A 21,317-nucleotide genomic window follows, 5' to 3' on the forward strand; every position below is an offset into this window, starting at 1 on the left:
TGCTTTGTCAATGACATAGTCTTTGACATTGTTTTGTTTTCCCAAGAGCTAATCTGAATACCCTTTAGTATGATAAGCTTTACGCTTTCAGCTTCAACTCTCTTAGATGCTTTTGACTTCTTTTACCATTGCGTCTAGGTGTTTGGCTTAGTTGTTTATCTGTTTCCTAAGACCTTACATGTTTTCTTCAACTGACCTTACTCCTATTTCTCTTATGTTGTATCCAGTTAGTGTTTTAGTTTTCTGCTTGTCCTATTCTTAATTTGATAGCCTAAATTTTCTCATGATTGTTTGGTATGTTAAACTCCTTTAAGAGGATCCTTGTTAGTGTTGTGTGAATACCTGTACTTCCTAAATTTAGGGTTTCATATCCTATTGTTTTGAGTTTGTTTTCTTATTCTACGAGGTTTTTTATTTTGTGGTTATCATTTCTTAACTTAAGCCTTTCTACTCTTGCTTTTAGTATTTCAAGGTTTTTAGAGTTTTCTATCCCACGAGTTTTCTTATTCTTTTATGGAACTTTTTCGTTGCCTTTTCTAACTTGAGGTTTTCTATCTTATGAGTTCTTTTATGGAACTTCTTCGTGGTTTTTCTATCTTGAAGTTAGTTTTCTAACTCAGGGTTTTCTATCCTAGTGTTTGGTGTTAACGTAGAGTTTTCTGTAACTTAGGGTTTTTTATCCTAGTATTTGGTTTTAACCTAGAGTTTTCTGTTTAATGAGACTTCTTCGTTTCATGTTGATTAGTTAAACTTCAAAACCAAGATTTCTATTAGATGAACTTGTCTTCTCCTTTCTATTAGACGAGTTGGTCTTGTCTTAACAAATGCTAGACAAACTAGGCTTAAAGGTGTCAAACAAAACTGGACTTGGTGTGCCAGATAAACAAGTCTTACAGGTGCTAGACAAATTGCGCTTATAGTTACAAGACAAAACTAGACTTACAGGTGCCAAACGAAACTAGGCTTAAAATGAATTTTGTAATATCATCTTATTTCTAAAACACCAATTTGATTGAAGAGGTGTGCGAATGGTCTTGCATTATTATTTATTTAAAGTGAATGGATTGAAACCCCTACATGCATGAATCTATGATGAGAAACTGATTATGTTTTGACTTCTTTTTGTTTTGGTTGTTTATTTTTTTACATGAGTCAATTGTTCTCTTTATAATATTCAAACTCCTTATTATTTTTCAATATTTTATAAAAGTGAGAATGTCATACATCCTGAGGTCTAATGTTTGAGATGATCATTATTTTGACTTTCTTTTTTGCGACATTAGTACACGTGTGCTTGAATTCGCAAGCAAGTGAAAGGCTAGAAAGAGATGTTTTTAAAGGGCTTTGAGGAGACTGAGATAGCCATACGAATACAAGATATCCAAAAAGCTACCCTATTTTGGTGTTTGGGAAAATGAGTATAGGGGTATGGATCTACAAATGTCAATGGTGAAAGGAAAACATGAGACCTTCAAAGATGCTCCAATTTGGGGGTAGCCAAAAAAATTGGATGAGACCCACAAAGTTGCCCCAATTTTGAGGCATGGGTTTTGTTCAAAAGAGGCAATGATTAGGGAAAGGATTGGCTAAAAGGATGACTCCAATTAGTTTGATTTTCTTTCGCTTTATTTTGGTTAGCTAGTAGGGGCATCCCCTCTTCCTAAGACATTATTTTTCCTTCACTCTTTTTCACGATTGCATTGTTAGTTATTTCGCCTTTTCACAAAATTAAGCTTTATGAAAAGTTTGAGCAATCATTATTCAATCTCTGTGGACTTTTATTAGGCTTGTAACGTGGCTAGAGGTTGAAAAGTATTGAAAGAAAGGATATAAAGGTCCAAACTAATGTTTGTGGGTTATTATTTTTCTTGAAACAAGGGTTGTCATCTTGATATTGTATTAGTTATTTATTAAAAAAAATTAATGCTTTCTTCAAGATCATTTTTCGTTCTTTTTGTTCATCATCAGTTTTTGATGAACTCTCTTCATTTAATCGCAAAATGTTTTCTGTTTGTATCTTGAGCTGACTTCTAATGTGATGATAACCATCACTTGGAATAATTTTGAAAAAAAAATATATTTTTCATTCAATGAGGGGAGCAACAGGTATTTTTTTTAAATAAAGAAAAATGGCCACACATAATTTGAAATGTTGATTGCTTTATTTTCAAAAGATTAACCTTGTGACAACACTAGAGGACCTCAACACGAGTCATTTTTTTCCTTCTTTTCTTATTTTTTTAGATATTTTTAAAAATTATTTTTATTTGTTATTAGGAATTTAGGGATCACTCAACCAGAACAAGTGAGAACAACCTTGGCAAGACAAATTTTCCATAGTGTAAAGGTTTGTGTTTATTACTTTGGGTAGTGTCAGTTTTTGTTAAAGCCAATCCTTTATTTTGGGAAAGTGAAAGGTGGAGGTTTCTAAGCAACATGCGCAGAAATGTCTCAAAAGAAAACAACAAATTGTTATTATTGATTAAACATTTAACCTTGGAAAAGCATGACATTCGCGGTTTATTATATTTTTGAAAGAAAAAAAAGTTTGATAAGTTACAAAAAGAACAAATGACTCAAACTGTGACAATCTTATTTTATTCCTTTTTGCTTTTGTTTGCGACTTATCTTATGTGAAAGATAAGATATCTCATATGCTAAATCCAAGGAGTTCTTCATGGAAATGTGTTTTCATGCCCTTGTAGAGGATTCTCTTTAACATAGGGTTGTCTTTCTCCAAAGGTCAGCCTTCCTAAGTCAATCAAAGATTGAACCTTGCACTTTAGAGTCATGCATGCTTCTATTGAATGTCCAAACGCTCCTCCATGATAATGACATCTTTCATTTACATCACAATTCTTTGGGTACAAAAGTAGTACAAGCCTAGTGGGACAAACCTCTATGAGGTTATTGCAAAGGAAATCTGGTAATAGCTTTGTGTAAGTCATGAGGATAAGAGTGAAATTTACGACCTTCTCTTCCTTATTGCAATTTCTCTACCTCGTGGCTTGGTTGGATTAATAGGAATGAGACATTTGAGGATTCAAAGTTGTTATCAGATCTGAGCCTAGTGCAATTTTTCCATTTCTTACGCCACCATCAAGCCTTTCCCTAATAATCACTATATCAGTAAAGATGGAGGAGACACTCCTCATCACGTGCTTATAAAATGGTCAATGTAGGGTATCTAGGAATATGGTAATCATCTCGTTGTCATGTAAATGAGGCTCTACTTGAGCAACAATCTCTCTCAACCTTTAGGCATATTCTTTAAATGATTCAGACTCCAAAGTTACAATCTCTCTCAACCTTTGGGCATATTCTCTCACCATGCTATGAAGTTGTAATCTCTGCGGTGCGATATTGATGTTATATTTATATTGCTTCAAGAAAGCATCCACCAGATCCTCCCAAGATCAGATGCGCGAAGGCTCACTAGTGCAGAAAAGGCTTTTAACGTCTGTTATTTTTGGGCTTTTTACGTCTGATCCCGACCCGACGTCTCTATGGGTGACGTCAAATGGGACGTCGGTTTGCACAGTCAGACATCTATATAGGCGTCGGACACTATAGCTCAGACATCTATATAGACATCGGACATTATAGATCACATCTATATAGACGTCTAACACTACAGATAGATTTTAAAAAACAATTAAGTTCAATTAACTTTTCTTAATTTTTTTAATTTAAAAAAAAAACAAAAATTCATGTCAGACTCAACTAAAATTATCTAAAAATTTGTCACATCATTTAAAAATTTAACATCAGCATCCACATCAACATAATTCTAACGCCGTTAGTCCAATTTAACGGCAAGACTATTGTTTTAATTTTTCAAAATTAAGGACCCAATTGAAAAAATCAATAAATAGGGGTCCTATTTGATAGGACCCAAAATAAGTACTTACAGAATCATTAAACTTATATTTTATTATCATTTTTGTTATTATATTAAAGTTTAAAAATTTAAAGAAATTTTATTTTAAGTCTTTTTTTCCACTATTAATTGAAAACATATTTTTTTTTATATTTTTTATTGTTATTTTTTATTGTTATTTTTTATTTTTGTTTGTTTATTATTAACGAAATTGGATGTTAACATTAATTATTCAGGAAATAATTTCTTATCAATCAAATTTTATAGAAAAAATGGTAAGAAACGCTTTTCTTATGAATTTTTGTGAAAAAGTTGTAAGAAAATATTCATGAAAACTTCTTGTAGTAGTGTATCCCATTTAGATGATGTCGTCCCATTTTCAAAACTAAGGCTAACTTGTTAAATGTTGATACTGGAATATTGCTTTAATAGTTAGAAACATTCAAGGTTTTAACTGCTTTGTTTCTGTAGACAGATTTACAAACCCGGAAAGAGTGTGAGGAGGACAGTTAGAAAAATAATAAAATAAATATCGTTAAAACACAAAAAAAAAAAATAGAAACTTTTTCACTTTAAACTTTCCTTCACACATTTGCAAAGAAAGTTACAGTAACTTATCATTTTATATATACAATCATATATTAATTATATTTTAATATATATATATATATATATATATAATGTTTTTATATATTTTAATTTGTGGTTATAAATATTATTTTTAATAAAAATTATAATAATTTTTCTTTAAGTAAATTTTAATTTTAATCTATACTTTTGAAACATTTTTTTAATTATAATATTTATTAAAACATTTTTTTTCATTGATCTTATCGATCATATATCATATATAAACATTTTCAAAATTTTCCTCTAAAATACACTTAGATCACATAATTTTTCTTAGTCCAAATAATTTCATATTCACTTCTAAATTCACTCTTCCAAATCTATTCTCGTCCAAACAAAACCTATGAAATTTTAAGGTAATCTATGTAAAGTTTACCAATTATAACCATGATATCAAAACATTAAAGTTGGTCAAATTAGCTGTTATTCTGATGTTGATAACAAAAAAATAAAAATAAAAGTTCATTCTAATATCTTCCAAGGATGCACCTCAACCAAAATTTAAGGAATTAAGTCGGTCATAATCTCAAGATATACTCTCACATTAGAAATAAAAAAACCAAAAGACATAATGAAAGATGTAGAAGTTGGCGAAAATTAGGTCAAGAGAAACTACCAAATCTAAAGCAATGGTGTCTAAAATCTTGTAGAGTTACCTAAAGAAAAGAATGGTTGTGAAAGACAAATAAGTGCACGAAACTAAGTTGCACGAAAATGGTAAAGTTGTGGGAAAAAAAAAATATTACTCGTTAAAGGTTATTGAGAAGGAGAAGCAAAAATTATATTGAATTCCATGTTCATTTTATACACCTAGAAGCAATAAGCATTCTACCATCATTTGTTACATATAATATTTGTAGCAGTAAAAGGATATTTTATACCTATAATTTGGGTACTCCAACTTGTTTAGAAAATATATACAAATATTTTTCTACAAGTTTTCGTAAGAATCTCATTTATTTATACTTAATTCTCTCAGTCCTGTCATACTTTACTGGTCTACCATACTCTATTTTTTTTTAAGCATTTGTACCTATCGTAGTCCTCAGTTGCGTGTAGTCAGTAATATTCAAGTTCATCTGAGTAATAAAAAAATTATTAAATAAAATAAAAGTTAATTACATTTAAAAAGTAGAAAACTGAAGAAAATTAAAAGTACTAAATTTTAATAAAATAAATTAAGAGCAAAGAATACATTATTTTATCTAAAAAAAAGTAAATGTTTATCTTTTAAATTTGACAAAAGTCTAAACGTTAAAAAATATATAAGTTTCTTGTGTTTTAAACTTTAGTAAAAGAAAGTAGTATAGGAGAATAAAATATCTTTTTATTGTTAGCTTTTATTTATATATATTAATGTCTTTTAACTTTATAACTTATTTTCTTGGTCACATATTTTATTATTTTTACTCTTCTTCATATTTGAACTTCATCTTTGTTATTTATACTCTTATTTAATATTTATATAATCATAATAAAAGAAAATATATTTTTTACATTGAATATTTGTTAATTTCACTATTTTTTTACAGTGACTTTTATTTTTTTAAAGAAAAGTATTTGGTTGATATTCAGGATAAGGACACGGGTACATAATATCTTTTTTTTAATTAAGATGAATGATACAGAAATTTAATATTGTTTGTGTATAGAAATGGAAATGGAAATGTAAATAAATTTTTACTTTAAAAATGAGATAGTTTTAGGTGCACCCCATTTTATTGTCATCCCTAATTAATAATATGATTGTTTATTGATTATTAACAACCCATGAATGGGAAGTAATTTAAATGTTCTACAAAAGACGTGTCTGACCACCTTTCAATGAATGGTTAAGTTAAGACATGGTATAACTTCTGATAATTATGTGTAAATTTGGGATTACGTATTGTTGTAAGAAATGGTTGCAGCCCAGTCCTTAAGGCCCGAAAATTTCAAATACAAATCTGGCTCTTGCTTTTTACACCCCATAAAAAAAATTTCTGAATTTTTTCCATAATAGACAGGATTGATTGTTTTCCGGAAAACAAAATTCCAAAATTGTTTATTGTGATCTCAAAAATAGATTCCGTAGATGATAGGAGCTGATAGAAATGTGATAGAGTGTAGAAACCAATAGCCTACAAACAGAAATTTTAAAATCTCTAATGGATAGCTAGGGCCCTAGGCATACACTAACAAGCAATTGCCTTCTGCACTTTGTCAACTGCTTTCACCATACTTTAATGAAGTGAAAAAAATATTTCTTTATTAAAATATAAAATTAAGAATAACAAATAGGTTTACCTTTGCCCGTCTTAAAAAAAATTGTATTTTTATTATATTATTTATGAGATGTAAATATATAATAATACTTTAACTTAAATTATTAATAATTAAAATTAAAATTTTATCATTAATTATAGGGTTAAATATGTTTTTTGTCCCTTAAGTATCATACAATTTTGGTCTTAATCCCTACTCGAAACTTTGATGGTTTTTAGTCCTTATAGTTTTGAAACTCTTACTATTAGTCTTTAAAATTGGACGGCGTTAACATTTAGTAGATGTGGCAAACGGCGATGCCACGTTTTATGTCAACTGCCCTCTTCACAAGATTAAGTGATTGGCACGTGTTGTTAATTGAAATCAGATTAACAATTAGGATTTTTAATTGAGAAAATTTTTCTTTTCAATTGGGGAAAATAGTTTTACTCGAAGCATTGTACTCCAAGCATAATCCATTTGATGATTAACAAGCTTTGTAGAGAGACTGGAAGAGCAACGATTTGTGGATGTGAGGGTAAATTTCACCCGCATAAGGATGAAACAGTTTGGAAATAATAATTTAAAGATTAAAAGAAGGAAGGGAAAGGAGAGAAACGAAATTTAGAGTTTGCCTTAATAATCATAACTAGAAGAAACTCCTAACGAAGGCGCGGAACTTCACCAGCGTTGGGTACGCTTTTGCCGCCATGGCTAACATTTAGATCCATAAGACCAAACTCTGCATCATCGAAAGCGATCTCGCCGCCCATACTGCCGTCGTGTACGTCGCCCCCGCTGAGCTCAAGTCGATCCTCTTTGAAGGATGGTTGGCAAACGACATCGCCCCCGGCGGCCAGCTCACCACCACAACTAACGTTGAGAACTTCCTTGACTTCCCCGACAACATACTTGGCAGCGAGCTCATGGAGAACTGCTGGAAGCAGTCGCTGCGCTTCGGTACTGAAATCCACACCGAGACCGTCTCCAAGGTCGATTTCTCGAACCGCCCTTTTAGGATTTTCACCGATAATTAAGAACCCTAATTGTTAATCTGATTTCAATCAACAATACGTGTCAATCACTTAATTTCATAAATAAAAAGAAAACCAACGTGGCAGGGAGTGAAGAGGGCAGCTAGCATAAAACGTGGCCTCGCTGTTTGCCACATCTACTAAAAGTTAACGCCGTCTAATTTTAAGGACTAATAGTAAGAGTTTTAAAACTATGAGGACTAAAAACCATCAAAGTTTCGAGTAGGGACTAAAATCAAAATCGTGTGATACTTAAGGGACGAAAAACATATTTAACCCTTAATTATAATATACAAAGCTAATAATCATTTTAATTTATATAATTAAAAATAATGTTAAAAAGTCATCTTGACACAACATATTGCATCACCTTTGCATAAGAAATCATTTATCTTTGTCGATGGATAATCTCCTTTCCAATGAGGTCTTTATTGAAGCTTGTGTCATACAACACCCTTTCTACCATTCCTTCATCGCCATATAAGTTATCCCAACCTTCATAGAAGGAGTTGTTGTAGCACTCACAATCGATAGTAGTAGTGATGGTGGCAATGTTCACCTTCACTTCCTTTCCAGGTATCTTGGAGGTGAGTCTTTCACTATGCAACTCCTCATTTGTCTAGAATTGCCTCACCATATACTTCTTCCAAAAAGATGGAAATTTGTTTGATGTTCTCCATTTATGCAGAAGTTAGCTTTTTCTGGGTTATGGTAAAGGGTTGAGAATAGGAGAAGTCGAAGTACCTAGAAAAACACTAGAAGAAGGAGAGAGGGGGGGTTGAGGGGATTGAATAATGTTATAGGAAATTTTTTTGCAAAGGAGATAATATAACAATTTTGTCGAGGATTAAAAAGTGTACATAAGTTATTAAATGCTCGACCTTAAAGATCAGTTTAAACTATAAGTTCCTTTTGGCAAATGCTTTTCAATAGTTTATAAATGTTTGCTGCAATGTTTTGATAAAACTAACTCTTTAATGAAAATACGTTTGGTAATAAGAGCTTTTGTATCAATTAAAATAAAATGCAACTACAGGATTTGCAAGAAAATCGTTTAGAGAGAATAAAGCAATAAACACACACTTGTTTTTATACTGGTTCGCTCCACCGAACTATGTTCAGTCTCCTCTAACACCTTAGAGGGTTCCACTATAATCTTCAACAAGATTACAACTAAGTATTCTCACCACTCTTGGTATCCCTAATCACTCCAAGTAACCACCGTTACTCTGACTAGTATTCAGTTTCACCTACTCTTGGTTGCACAATATTCTTCACCACTCCTAGTATCCCTAGATACTCCTGGTATCTTCTCGATACACTATCTAGTTGAGTTTCACCCACTCATGATTTCCATTAGACACACTCGTCTAGCTACAATTTAAATTTACCAAGTTAAATGTCAGAGTTCCACCCACTCCTAGTTTCCACTAGACAACTTGTCTAGCTACCTTTTAACTCCTTCAAGTTAAACGTAAAGTGTTTTAATTCTATTCAGAATTTACAATCAAAGGATTGATTACAAGTCCTTAGATAATAACTCTCATAGAGAGGATATGTGTTCAATACAATTCAATCTAATTGACTTACTGAATCTCTCTTCTCTCTTCTTACAAAAGTAAGCTTATATATAAATGAAGCTTGAGAGTGTTTCTTCTCTTGAGCTTTTCTCTTTGAGATATTCTCATGTGCTTTTGAGCTTTCTCTCTACGCTTGTTTTCTTGAGCTCTTTCTTTCTATGTGTTATTCTTTTGATTCTCTTTTTGAATGATCTTCTATTTAAAGGTTTCTCAAAAAGATATCTGTTAGACAAAGATTTACTTTGATCTTTAAGTCTTCTTAGTTTTGTCCTATGTAGGAGTTGTTGGTTAAAGTCAACTTCTTAGAGCATGCTTGCTTTTTCAGTACTTTGACGAAAGTAGGCAATACGATTTGATATGATCATAGATGAGGCAAGAATGAAGAGTTTTAAGAGTGACAAGAAACATAAAAAGAAATAACAGAGATTTTCTTAGGCTTGTATTTTTCCTATTTTAGTTTTTAGTTTCTTTCTCTTTGTTTGGTTGTAAAGAAGCTTATATATTCTTCTTTTCTTTAAGATGCAAACAATGTGGGACTTCACAAAGCTTGGACTTAAAAGAAAGAAGAATAAATAAGTCTCTTCTCATTTTAGTTGCTTGTATTGCAAGTTATCTCATATATAGTTTTAGTTTTGATCTTTAGACTAGTTAGGTAGCTTATATACCTTTAAGATGTTGTAGAATTAAGAGATGTGGGACTTAAAATAGCCGTGAGAGTTTTTGTCCAGTTGAAGGTCTCCAAGTCCCACATCCATTAGTTTTCTCCATCTATTTCATTTTCTAATGCTATATAAGCAATCTAAGGTCTCTTTTGTACATACACCTTGAACACCTTCAAATTTGAATATAAAAAGTGTTTTGCATTCAATTGCATTACTTCTTTGAGATAACATTTTGTCTCTTAGTCTAAGTTTGGGTCTTATCTTGTGAAGAACAAGTGGCGATCCTTTTTGGCATTTATCTTGGATCCTTTCAAGTCGCATGCCTTCTAATCCTTAAGTTTCATCTTCTTTCTCTCTTACATTTTTAGTCTTTTATTCCATTTCTTAATTTCTATCTAGGCATGTTGTTCCATATTGTTACCAATGAGGATCATTGGTTTCTTGAAGACAATGATTTTGATGATGTTACAAAGTGAAGAATATGAAGACCCTTATTGTCTTAAGTTTAAAAGCACTCTTGTATGTTGGTCCGTGAGGAAAAGGAACAAGAGCCCAGATGCAAACCGAACGATATATAACAGTTGAAGACCGAACGATGTTGAAACCCAGGCCGAACATAGTTAAAGGCCAAACGACGTATAATAGATGAATGCCAAACATAGTTGAAGGTTGAGCAAAGCTAAAAGGCCGAACGACGTATAATAGTTGAAAGCCGAACAAAACAGATAAACACAACACATGTACAAGACCGAACAGTCACTAATAGATGATGACCAGACCCAACAGTTAGCACTGAACGCTGAAAAGGTGTGAGGAACCAAGCCGAACAGTAGAAGGTGATACGGGGTCGAGTCGAACGATGGAAGATGGTGAGGAACCAAGCCGAACGACATAAGGCGATGAGGGCTTGAGCCGAACGGTGGAAGAAGGTGAAGAATTGGAGCCGACCGGTTGAAGAATTAAATATCCTAACTGTTCCAAGTCTCGCATATAATCGATTATCACTTACAATAATCGATTATCAATGGCAGTTGTAATGTGTCTTTTTAGTTTCTGACCTTGCACGAACCTTAGGCTATAAATAGTGTTTTCCATAACTCTTAGAAAGTAACTTTTCATTTTAGAGTATTAGAGCTGTGTGCCTAAGGGAAGCTCTTTGTGAGTGAAAAGGGAATATATGCCATTTGATAATACAGTACGTCTGAGGAAGTTCTTAAGTGATAGTTCTTGCTCTTGTCAAGCCTTGTGAATAGGAGAAGCTCGTGCTTTGTGTGTCAAAGGTCGGAGCGGTTCTGTTCAAAGGAAGTCTCTTCCGGTTTGTTCGTCGAAGGAAGGTCTTGTTGTTCTAAATTTTCATTCACTTTTATTGTAATTGTGAAACTATTTTTAGTGAAATAGTTAATTACTCTTTATAGTGATTAACGAATGGACGTAAAATCTTTTGATTTAAACCAAGATAAAAATCATTTGTGTGATTTTTCTACTCTCTATACTCTTTACATTTTCTGCACATCAACTGTTTGATAAAACGTTTACAAGAAAATTAGAGGAACCATTTTAATTAACCAAACATGCTTTATGCTATTTTTTTTAGCTGCGCGACTCGACGATACCGATTGCTGGTACCAACACATATCAATTCTGCACCTTGATATTTGTGTAAGATTCACTCACTAAGAGTATAATTGATTGTAATGACATTTCATCACTGAAAAATGTATGGATTACCTCATAATTGAGTCACTAATCATTAAACTGTCATTTCTTATCAATTGGTATATCTAGAACATTCAATTGCACAGCTGAACATAATTGATTAAGCCAAATATTTGTTGCTTGCATTGAATAATCATTCCTTCCATATATGATTTTATTGGAATTACTTATATGAAAATTCTTAATGCACCTATTCCTTTTTATAGGGGGAGCATCATATGTCAAAATTGGTTTATAAATTACTTGATGCATTTCTTGTTGAATCCATCATACTTAATTATTTTGCTACTTTTTGCTAATGCCCAAAAGGGGAAAATTGATGAAAGTGATTAGTCATCATCAGAAAAGGGAGAGATTGTTGATAGGGGGAGCATTAAACTCCAAACATATTGGTTTTTGATGATAAGTGGTTAATGTAAGAAAAGAAAGGCCTTATATCTCAAGCCAAGAGGGGGAGAGGGAGTGAATTGGATTAACCCTTTTAAAATGATCTTTTCAAAATCTTTGTGAGTTCTTTGGCTTTCGTGAAATCAATAAACAAAAAGTGATGAATCAACAAGAGAGAAATAGTAGAGAAAGATCAACACAAACAATCTATATTGGTTCGGCGATCACAAGCCTACTTTCAGTCATCCTTCAACAACTTGAGTTGAAGGGAACCCACTATAATTGATTGAGTATACAAAAATACAGAGATACCCCTCTTAATGAACTCCTCTCACCACTCAAAATCAATATAGCAACCCAAGAGATGAACAACCTCAATATCTTACAATACAAGAGCACTCACAGCCGTTAACCCCTAACAAACCCGCACATGAACACAATACACATATTATCTATGAAGAACCTGGTCTCTAAAGTACACTCCTCTAGTGTAGATCAAATCAGAACAACTTTAACACACTTTCTTGAACGAATCTTGATGGGTAATCGACCAATGAAGCTTTGACTCTCCAAGAACACTTCTTGACATCACCTGTAAGCAAAACTCAATGAAAATATTAGTATTTGAAAGTGATCACAAATTCTTGTTTTGAAATAGGTTTCAAGACGCATATATATAAGATATTTCAAATCTTGTCGCATTATAATTGATTAGGATTTTTATGTAACCTTAAGCTTTTGCTTTTGTTTTAACAAATTATCTTGAGCATATAATTGATTATCTAAACACTTAAGCTAGTAATGATTCATTTGACCGTTATAATATATCGGGCTATAAATTCAAAGGATTAGACTATGTAAATTGATTTAATCCATTAGGAAACTTATGTAATAGATTATTCTAACACTTAAGCATATTGTCTATCCAACTTCCATTCTTAACAGATTATCTCACTTATGAAACAAATTATGGCTTCCTTTCTATTCTAATCGGTTATATACCTTGTATAATCGATTAATATAAAACAGTTTGCCCCTGTTAAGCTTACTAAGTGATCTTGTTAAATCTAACAGATTATATACCATGTTTAATCAATTATTTCAACAAAAAATGAGATTATTAATCTGTTTAAGCATGATTCATTCAACAATAATGAATTCATATATCAAGCACAAACATAATAAAGATAAAACAATTGTTACGTCATTTGTTGTGCAAGAAATCATAAAACCATTCTATTGTTCATCATAAAAAACAAATATATAAGGAGGTTAAAGCTCCCCTTATCAACAGTTAATTTCTAATCATTCTTACACAACATAATTTGTAAAAAAATGTTTGAAACATTAACTATGTTTGTGTTAGATGTATTAATCATGAGAGGATGAATGAAATAGTCCTAAACATATCAAGAGTCTATATTTATGGTAGTATTAATCGGTTACTTAAGTAATCTAATTCATTAAAAGAAGCCAAAACACATAGAAAGCAAAAACAGGGCAAAACTATCTGTTATAATCTATCACATAACTAGCATAATCGATTAAAACAGAGAGATAAACATAATCTATTATGCAAATAGTCTAATTTGTTAAACAAGGTGAATGGAAATGAAACAAGGCATAGTGTTAGTTTAATAAATTACATAAGTGACATAATTAATTAAAACAGAAACAATAGTATAATCCATTATGATAGCAACCTAATCTATTAGGTTAATTGATAGAAGTAGTATTAAGCATAAATGTCAAAAATAATTGATTATATAAATGATCTAATCGATTAAAACAGACAGAAAAGCATAATCGATAATGATATTAATATAATCAATTAAACTGTAACAGGATCTAATTTTCTATATAAATCATATTAGAGACCTGACTCTTTAACGTTTTAATTGGCAAATACTAACATTCTCTCTGATTTTTTAGTATAAGCATTCTCAAGAAGAGTTCTTGGAGGTTTAAAGCAACATTGGTGAATAAGGATTTAAGAAATCCATCAAGACTCATTGGAGCTTATTTGTTATGATATTTTTGCACTACTTGAGCGTAATCTCATCAAGTTCTTATTCATTTTGTGTGATTTAATACTTGTGTTGGGTAGGCCAGGATAGAGATTGAGTGTATCATCTCTTGTATTGATTGAGAGTGAGTGTATCCTCTCTTGTATTGGTTGTATTAAGATTTGAATGTGGTGAGGAAAGCAATTGAATGTATAATTGTATTCTTGAACTCAAATCTTGATTAATGGATTACTCCCCAACTAAGGTTGTTGAGGAAAGATTGGATGTAGGCTTGTGAAGAGTTGAACCAATATAAATCTGTGTGTTTTTAGTCTTTCTTTTTATTTTTTTACTTGATTGGTTCAAATACCTTTGATTAGTTCAAATACCTTTGATTAGTGATTTCAAGATTTAAGATTTTTTAAAGATTTAAAAAGTTTTTGAAATCTAATTCACCCACTATTGGCTTGATATATAGGGGCTACTTGATGGCAATGCTCTAGCTAGGAAAGCTAAATCTAGATAGAAGCAACTAAGCCATGTATTCAAGATGCTCACGATTTTTATGATGGTTTGCAAAATGATGGTAGATGAAGGTAGAAGGTTTACGATTTCAATGTGTTGAATGGTGAAGGATGAAGTGTTTAGGGTTCTCTAAGAAAGATTGGGCCAAGTCTTAGAGGAAGGTAGCTAGAGGAGGCCACTTGGGTTACTCTAGCCTAGGGTAACCTTAGAAGAGGTTGTGTGCACAAAATACCAAAATAACTTTACTATAATTTCCAAGGTAATTACATGATGGAGAGCACTTCTACTTATAGGTTAAGGTATCTCAAAATAGGCAGAAACTTTAACCTAAAAGAGCCACCTTGGTTGGCTTGGAGAGAAAGAAGAAATCATCTCCAATAGGAGGGAGACAAGTGGCAAAAATCCTCTCAAATGAGAGAGTGACATGTGGTCACTACCTATGGAAAAATTCTCCATTCTTAGAGTGACACATGGCCACTAACTAGGAGTAAACACTCTCCAATAGGGTGCTTCCACATGTCTTGTACGAAAATGACTCCTTGGCCTCCAAGCTTGTCCAAAAAGTTGACCCCTTGGTCAACTCACCAAAAAAGACGTCCAAACAAGGTCAACATTGGGCCTTGGCCCTTTGTTGACTTGGTTGGTCAAAACTCTATTCTTCTTGACCCAAAATACAAGGCACGATCAAACCTATACTACTAGGCCGAAGGCCCAAATAAAATCCTATACTACTAGACCCAAATACAAGCCTAAAACTTATTCAATATGGCACATGAAAAGAAGAATTTGACTATGACTTCACCTTCTTTGTTTGACTCTTCTTGTATTTGTTTGGCCATGCTTCTTGTGATGGGATCTTTAGTGAGATGGTTGCCATTAGTACTTTTCTTACAATTTCTATTATTTTGAATAATGTAATTATATAAGCTTTTGGAACTCATATGCTTTGAATCAATTATGTATGCTTAAATATTAAGGTTTTGAAAAATGTGTTTTCACGCTATGATAAAAAGTTTGACATTTTCGGTTTTTGAATAACTTGTGACACCCTAAAATTGAGACATTACAAATGTTACGTTGTTTTTTCCAAAATCAGTTGTCCTCAAAGCCACACTATAATGGAGATTCCGAGACGAATGAGATCTATGAATGAAAAATATGCAATCGTGAAAGAAAATTTGGAATAGGTTACCGAAATGTGCATTATGAAACATAATAATTGATAACGTGTAACAAGTAATTGATAAGAAAATATTGGAACTGGGTTCGATGTTTATTGTGGATATATTTTTTTTCATTTCACGTTTAGTGTTTATAAATAAAAATACGCTTTATCAAATCCTAAATGAAAAAACAAAATTCACTAAAATAACAACAATATAATCAAGGTTTAATACTAGTTTCTATTTCATCCACTTTGTTAAATGTGAGATTCATTTTTTCAAGTATTCAATGTGGTCTCAATTTTCATAATTTATGTTCAATTTTATTACTTTTCATGAATAGCTAACGACAGATAAATCATGTGTGCCACATGCTAGTTTATGGGTTTTTAATTTTTTTTAAAATTGTTTATTATTTTTTTAAATCTTTTTACATTTTTTTCTTAATTTAAAAAAATTTGTCCACGTGTTAAGACAATATTGTGTCATGTAGCAACGTTAGTGCCACATGTGAAGACAATGTTAGTGTCACATATTAAGTCAATATCAGTGTCACGTGTCAACATCAATGGCACATGTCAATGTCTATTCAATTTAGTCCTAATTTATGTTAATATTTTTTAATTTAATTTCAATTTTAAATTTTAGAAGAATAAATCTTCATTATTTCAAAAGTAAATGAAATTTTTTTCATTATTTTTAAGATTAAAAGAACTTTTTTATTTTTAAAGTTAGAAGGATCATTCTTCATTATTTTTAAAATTAGAAATAAAATTATTCATTATTTTTAAAATTAGAAGGATAATTCTTCATTATTTTTAAAATTAGAAGAAAAATTCTTTATTATTTTTAGAGTTAGAAGGACAATTCTTCATTATTTTAAAATTATAATGAAAATTCTTCATTAATTTTAAAATTAGAAAGAAAACTCTTCATTATTTTTAAAATTAGAAGAAAAATGCTTCATTATTTTTAAAATTAGAGGGGAATTTCTTCACTATTTTTAAAATTATAAGAAAAGTACTTTATGATTTTTAAAATTATAAGTAAAATTTTCATTATTTTTAAAATTAGAAGGAAAATTCTAATTTATTTCTAAAATTAGAAAAAAAATTAATTTGTTTATAAAATTGGAATGATATTTTTTTATAATTTTTAAAATTAGTAGGATAATTTTTGATTATTTTTGAACCAACTCTAATCCTATTTTTTTGCATTGAGGTAAAATCAAACATAAATATAATAATTATGTTCCAATATAGTTAGTATTAGTTTAAAAATAATGAAAATATTTAATAAAAATTAAATTTAATCTTTATTTAGAAAAAGATAAAATGGAATCGAATAGAATAAAATTAACAAAAATTAAAATTAAATTAAATAATATTAATGAAAATTGAGATTAAATTAAATACAGTACATTAACACGTTATACTCACAATATCATGTGACAACTATTTTTTAAATTAAGAAAAAATTAAAAATTTACAAGTTTTAAAAAATAATTTTTTTTTTACAAAGATACACTCTTTACTAACGACGACGTTATGAAAAAGAAAAATCAAATTGAATATATATACGAAAAAAAACGTTGTCGACGAAAATAGAAATAAAAAATGGTATTAAATCTATAATCCAAGCTGTATCGGCTGAGTATATTAATAAAAAAAAAGTATATACAGTAAAGATTTAATAAAAAAAAGTAAAGTAATTAAATTAGCGTATACAGTTAATACAGGAATAATGTTTAAAATAAAAAAAATTTAAATACTGCAAGAAAATGTCAGATTGTTCTTATTATATTATTTAACATGGTAGAAAAATAAAATTATAGAAAAATAACAGTTTTTTTTCAAGAAATTCATGTAAGTATTTCTTATCTAGCGTACACTGTAATAACTACTTTTAGAAATCACAATTTGCTATATCCATGGTTTATGAATATAAAAATTCTTAGTAACTTTCAAAATTGACAAACTTTATAAAAAAAAATTCAACTACAACATTAAATAACGTTGTTATGTGCCAACTGCACCTGACAGAAAACTCAAACTAGAAAAGTAGACACCGCATAGCAGAGTGCCGTTTTACATTTCAGTCTCCCAACCAAAATCCTTCGTTTTCCTTTTCTTTCTTCATTTGTTCACTTCTTTCGAAGACAACCTTTGCTTGAATCATTGCTACCTTTTTTCCCCCTTTTCATTCATAAAGTTCTTTCCAAGTATGGATTTTAGAAGCAGGGGAATAACATGGCACACGCTTTTCCTATTATTTCTTCTATTTTCTGCCATTTTCCCACTCTCTTTCTCAGCAGCCAATCAACCCCACAAAGCCAAGAACCTCGCCACCCATCGCCTTTCCTCCTCAGCTGTTTTCAAAGTTCAAGGAAATGTGTACCCTCTTGGGTATGTTGTTATTCTACCATGACTTTTTCTTCAAACTTAATCACTTTCTCACTGTTTAACTTTTTCTCAGTTCTTGTTTAGTATGATTTAATGTTTTCTTTTTCTTGGATGACTTTGTTCTGGTATTTCTATTCTAAGTTGAGCTGTGCTTATGAAACATCCTTGACCTGTGTTCTAATATTTTTTTAAAAATAGGAAAAAAAAAACTGATTCTGCTTTTCATCAGCTCTTGTAATTTGATCCCTGATCTAGTCTTAGACTTTTCATGGCTGTATCATTGAGTTTTACCTACCATTCAATTTATAATTTAGTTAGAGAAGAAGGAAAAGTAGGTGTGACTAACCTCTTAACCTTTTTTCCGTAGTCCTTTATTTTTGAAGGGTGGGGTAATTGGACCCCATCTCTGTTAACAAAATAAGTCACTTTTTTCTTATGCCTGTTTTGGGGTAAACACAAAGAAATATGGTTGTTGAATTTCTAAAGTGAATTGGTGTATTGAGAACTAAGTTCAAGTCTAATATATCCTCCCCAAACCAGGTACTTAAGTAAAGTAAGGTTGACTTCTTTTATAAATTGTTCTTTATCTCTAGATTTTTTAATGTTAAGTTTAAATTATGATGATTTCGTGAAAAATATCTTAATCTTGTTTATGCAGGCATTACACAGTGACTCTCAACATTGGCTATCCGGCCAAGCCTTACGACCTTGACATAGATTCGGGTAGTGACATCACTTGGGTTCAATGTGATGCACCATGTAAAGGTTGCACAAAGGTATGCAATGCTTAAACTAAGATTAGGCCTGTTTCTAAATTCTATCCTCAGAATCAGTATTCAGCTGGTGTTAAATTTTTGCAGCCTCGTGACCAACTTTATAAACCCAATCACAACCTTGTGCAATGTGCGGAACAATTGTGTTCTGAAGTGCACTTACCAACAGACCATAATTGTGCTTCCCCAGATGACCAATGTGACTATGAAGTTGAGTATGCAGATAATGGATCATCTCTGGGTGTGCTAGTCCGGGACTACATTAATTTTCAATTCACCAATGGCTCTGTGGTCCGCCCTAAGATAGCCTTTGGGTGAGTGTTTTCTTTACATCTGCGTGAATCACACTGGTTGTGTATCTGCTGTTAGGGTTCTTTTTTGGATAAACTTATACATTAACGCTTATAGACAAAGAAAATAAGCAGGTAAAACGATTGACCCCACATGAGCTAAAACTAACTTCTGCACTTTTATGGAAATTCTCTCATCTAAATTTTCTAAACTTGCTGCATGAGATGATTTTAGGTCATAGGAAAAGCTCAATTCACTTTTGCTTGTAGTTTTCTTCTTATACAAGTGTTTATACAGAAGCTTATTCTAATGAGACATAATTAGTTAATTATTGGTGAAGTTACGATGCTAATAAAAATATGGTGAAATTTTGCATAAGTAAATAGGGCAACACAACAAAATTGATCTGCTCACAGGATTTGTGAATAATTTAAGAGTTTCTTTGTGTGATGCATGGCTAGGTGCGGATATGATCAAAAGTATGCTGGTTCTACCTCCCCACCTTCTACAGCAGGAGTCATTGGCCTTGGCAATGGCAGAGCAAGCATTTTAACTCAGCTTCATTCTTTAGGTCTGATACGCAATGTAGTTGGACACTGCCTAAGTTCAAGAGGAGGAGGGTTTTTATTCTTTGGAGATGATCCCGTTCCCACTTCAGGAATTTTTTGGACAACCATGCTGCATACTTCTTCGGAGTAAGTTTTAAAATTGATGTTATTTGTTCTTTCTTAGATGTTATTTTTTTCAGACATGCATCATCTGTTGCCACTCATGAATGCTTGCAAACAATAATTGTTTCAGAAAACACTACAGCTCAGGACCAGCAGAGCTGTTGTTCAATGGAAAAGCTACGAAAGTTAAGGGTCTTCAACTTATCTTCGATAGCGGGAGCTCTTACACATATTTCAACTCCCTGGTGTATCAAGCTGTTGTAAATCTGGTAAGATGGAAACTGGAAAGCCTCAATTTTAGCCATCAATTTCATTGTCTTATATGTTCTACATATATTTATTCCGCCATCTTCAGTTAATTATCCTTGATCGATGATACAGGTGTCGGATGATTTAAAGGGGAAACAGTTGACAAGAGCAACCGATGATCCATCACTTCCAGTTTGTTGGAAGGGTCCAAAATCTTTCAAATCGTTAAGTGATGTCAAGAAATACTTCAAACCCCTAGCATTTATCTTCACAAAAACTAAGAATGTGCAGATGCACCTTCCGCCAGAAGCTTATCTTATTATCACTGTGAGATCCGTTTAAGACTAAATCTGTAGTTAAGAGAACAAATGAGATAGGCTAACATACTGCACTTTCACAGAAACATGGCAATGTCTGCTTTGGGATTCTTGATGGCACCGAAGTAGGACTTGAAAATCTCAACATAATAGGAGGTAAGGCATGTCTAATGTTAAGTATAAACAAATTCCACTTTTGTTTCTCGTTATTTGTCGTTTTGATGGCAATACACCTTTTTGTCGATCTCAGACATTTCTTTACAAGATAAAATGGTCATTTATGACAACGAGAAGCAGCAGATTGGATGGGCTTCTTCAAATTGTGATAGGCTTCCCAAGTAATATGTTTTACATTATGATTTCTTATATCATTTTGAACATCAAGTGTTTACCAGAGTGTTTTTTTTTTCTCATTACCAGTGTGGAACGTGATTTGGAAGGCGATTTTCCACACCCATACGCAGCCAATTTGGGTATATTTGGGAACGGTTACCCTGCATCTTTTGAAAATATAGACGATCAATGAGCTGTTGGGAAAGGGTGCTCGGATGTACACTTGAGAGCATCTATAATTCCATGTGGAACAACATATATACATAGATTCTTTTGTCACCTTAGTACAATATTTTGAGCTTCATAAGCTTCATTTTGTGAATTTGTATATGATAACTACCAAATGACACAAGCTACAGTTACCAATCCTTGCTAGCAACAGTTTCATTTAGTCGTGCGGCCTCAAAACCTTTCAGCAGCAACTACCTATTCCCTTAAATTAGCTGACAGGGCT

The 21,317-nt window shown here is 31.7% G+C and overlaps 1 protein-coding gene across 1 annotated transcript; it reads left to right on the plus strand.

Annotated features, from left to right (window-relative positions):
- The first annotated feature begins 17,855 nt into the window (after nucleotides 1–17,855).
- Nucleotides 17,856–21,254, plus strand: LOC108338157 (aspartic proteinase Asp1). Its single transcript, XM_017574892.2, has 9 exons — nucleotides 17,856–18,232; nucleotides 18,888–19,005; nucleotides 19,090–19,316; nucleotides 19,755–19,988; nucleotides 20,095–20,233; nucleotides 20,346–20,540; nucleotides 20,614–20,686; nucleotides 20,781–20,868; nucleotides 20,951–21,254. The coding sequence occupies exons 1-9, from the start codon at nucleotides 18,051–18,053 to the stop codon at nucleotides 21,054–21,056; spliced, it is 1,362 nt and encodes a 453-aa protein (XP_017430381.1). The 5' UTR covers nucleotides 17,856–18,050; the 3' UTR covers nucleotides 21,057–21,254.
- Nucleotides 21,255–21,317: the final 63 nt, after the last annotated feature.

The sequence above is a fragment of the Vigna angularis genome, chromosome 7 (genome assembly GCF_016808095.1).
Source record: "Vigna angularis cultivar LongXiaoDou No.4 chromosome 7, ASM1680809v1, whole genome shotgun sequence".
NCBI lineage: Eukaryota > Viridiplantae > Streptophyta > Magnoliopsida > Fabales > Fabaceae > Vigna > Vigna angularis.